General features: G+C 37.4%; 2 protein-coding genes across 2 annotated transcripts in view; one reads left to right on the forward strand and one right to left on the reverse strand.

Annotated features, from left to right (window-relative positions):
- LOC106468892 overlaps nucleotides 1–908 on the reverse strand; it is a 7,379-nt gene extending 6,471 nt beyond the window's left edge. Inside the window, exon 1 of the mRNA XM_013929341.2 lies at nucleotides 772–908. Within this exon, the coding sequence (XP_013784795.2) occupies nucleotides 772–775 (4 nt within the window). The 5' untranslated portion in view covers nucleotides 776–908. The remainder of the gene's footprint in view (nucleotides 1–771) is intronic.
- Nucleotides 1–1,757, forward strand: part of LOC106468891 (mutS protein homolog 5-like) — a 41,383-nt gene that overhangs the window by 35,887 nt on the left and 3,739 nt on the right. The gene's annotated exons all lie outside the window — the stretch shown is intronic.

A 1,757-nucleotide genomic window follows, 5' to 3' on the forward strand; every position in this document is an offset into this window, starting at 1 on the left:
ATACCTCTACTACTATAAAGGCTTTTTTTTTGGTCTGTTATTTCATTGTTGGTAGTGTCCAGGGTCACTGTATGAGGAGCGGAATTCTCCGAAACTAGTTTGGCTCATAGACACACCCCAATGAAAGAATAGACCATTCGAAGCTTTTACTTGTTAGTTAAACAAATGTTACAAACAACTCTATTCAATTATTTAAAACATTATTACCAACAGATGGCAGAACGTACACTCATCGATAAACAGCGGTAAGGCTATAAAATGACTTCACAAATACCAAGACTGAATTATTCTTATTAAAAAGATAAAAAAAAACGTAAGGTGGCGAGAGTTAAGTGACTAATATGCTGTGTGGTTTTTATAAAGTTTCATAATATAGTCCAACAAGAAAAGTACGTTTTACTGATACACACAAGTTTCACGTTATCCAAATAAGACAAAAACAGTAAGATTTTTTTTTTATAATGGCGGGGGGTATATAATGTTTAAGTTTTCCCATGGTTTTATAATCAAAGCTATACTGATTAACCTTAAATGGGCGAATCAAAGAATATATTAGGCCTCTACGTCACAAATTATGTTTTCAATCTTATTTTAACTAAAAAAAAATGTAATATCACCATTAGGCTTTACATTCATTTAGTTTACACAGATATTTCGTATATATTTGTTGTGAACTTATACGGTATGACCAAGCTATGACTTTACTGCAGCTTTTATTCTAACCAATAACAAAGTCGTTTCAGAAAAGCTTTAAAATATAAATATTCTTACCCATTTCGATATATATAACGGCTGGAAAATTAATGAAGTCTGGGACGCTAAAAGTTTCGTCCTGTTTGTATATACGCTGTATGATTACTCGGGGTCGCGATTCAGGTAACAGGGTTACGCCTCGAGGTTTCAGCGTGTCCTCTCGCTCGCGAGAGCGCGCGCAGCCTTAAATTGTGCAAGTTCACACGCACCACGTGCTGTTAGACATACGGATGACTATTTTGTTTCTGGAACTTGAAAGTTACGCAGTTACCGATACCTCCCCTCAGGGGGTGGGGTGAATATACCCCCAGTCATTACGGTATGTATAGGTGTTCACCGGTTAATTTTTAGTTCTGATCTAGGTGGATTATTTATTGCTTTTGGTCACAAGTTAGTGGTAAACAAACGAAACTTTTTTTTAATAGTTTACAGCGGCCCGGAATGGGCAGGTGGTTAGGGCGCTCGACTCGCAATCTGCGGGTTTGAATCCCCGTCCCACCAAACATGCTCGCCCTTTCAGCCGTGAGGGCGTTATATGTGACGATCAATCCCACTATTCGTTGGTAAAAGAGTAGCCCAAGAGTTGGTGGTGATGACTAGCTGTCTTCCCCCCTAGCCTTACACTGCTAAATTAAGGACGGCTAGCGTAGATAGCTCTTGTGTAGCTTTACGCGAAATTAAAAACAAACAAGCAAATGGTTTACAAATTCTTAACGATCCATGATACGCGTAGTCAACTTAATCACCAACACCATATTTGTCACGTTTTCATGATTTGTCACTACAAATGTGAAAAGTGTAATCAATAGTGCCAATCATAACCTCACGTACAACAATACTATTTTCCAGGCAAAACTGTTTTTGTTATTATTTAAAGGACATTGTACACGTGTTCTATAATGTAAGAAAACGTACAAATAAAGCAGAGTTCAAACGTATTTTCTAGCGGCTGACGACAGTGTTTACCGATGTAAAATTATAAACGGGAAATATCATTAGTCATG

Source organism: Limulus polyphemus, unplaced genomic scaffold (genome assembly GCF_000517525.1).
Source record: "Limulus polyphemus unplaced genomic scaffold, Limulus_polyphemus-2.1.2 Scaffold3207, whole genome shotgun sequence".
NCBI classification, from domain to species: domain Eukaryota; kingdom Metazoa; phylum Arthropoda; class Merostomata; order Xiphosura; family Limulidae; genus Limulus; species Limulus polyphemus.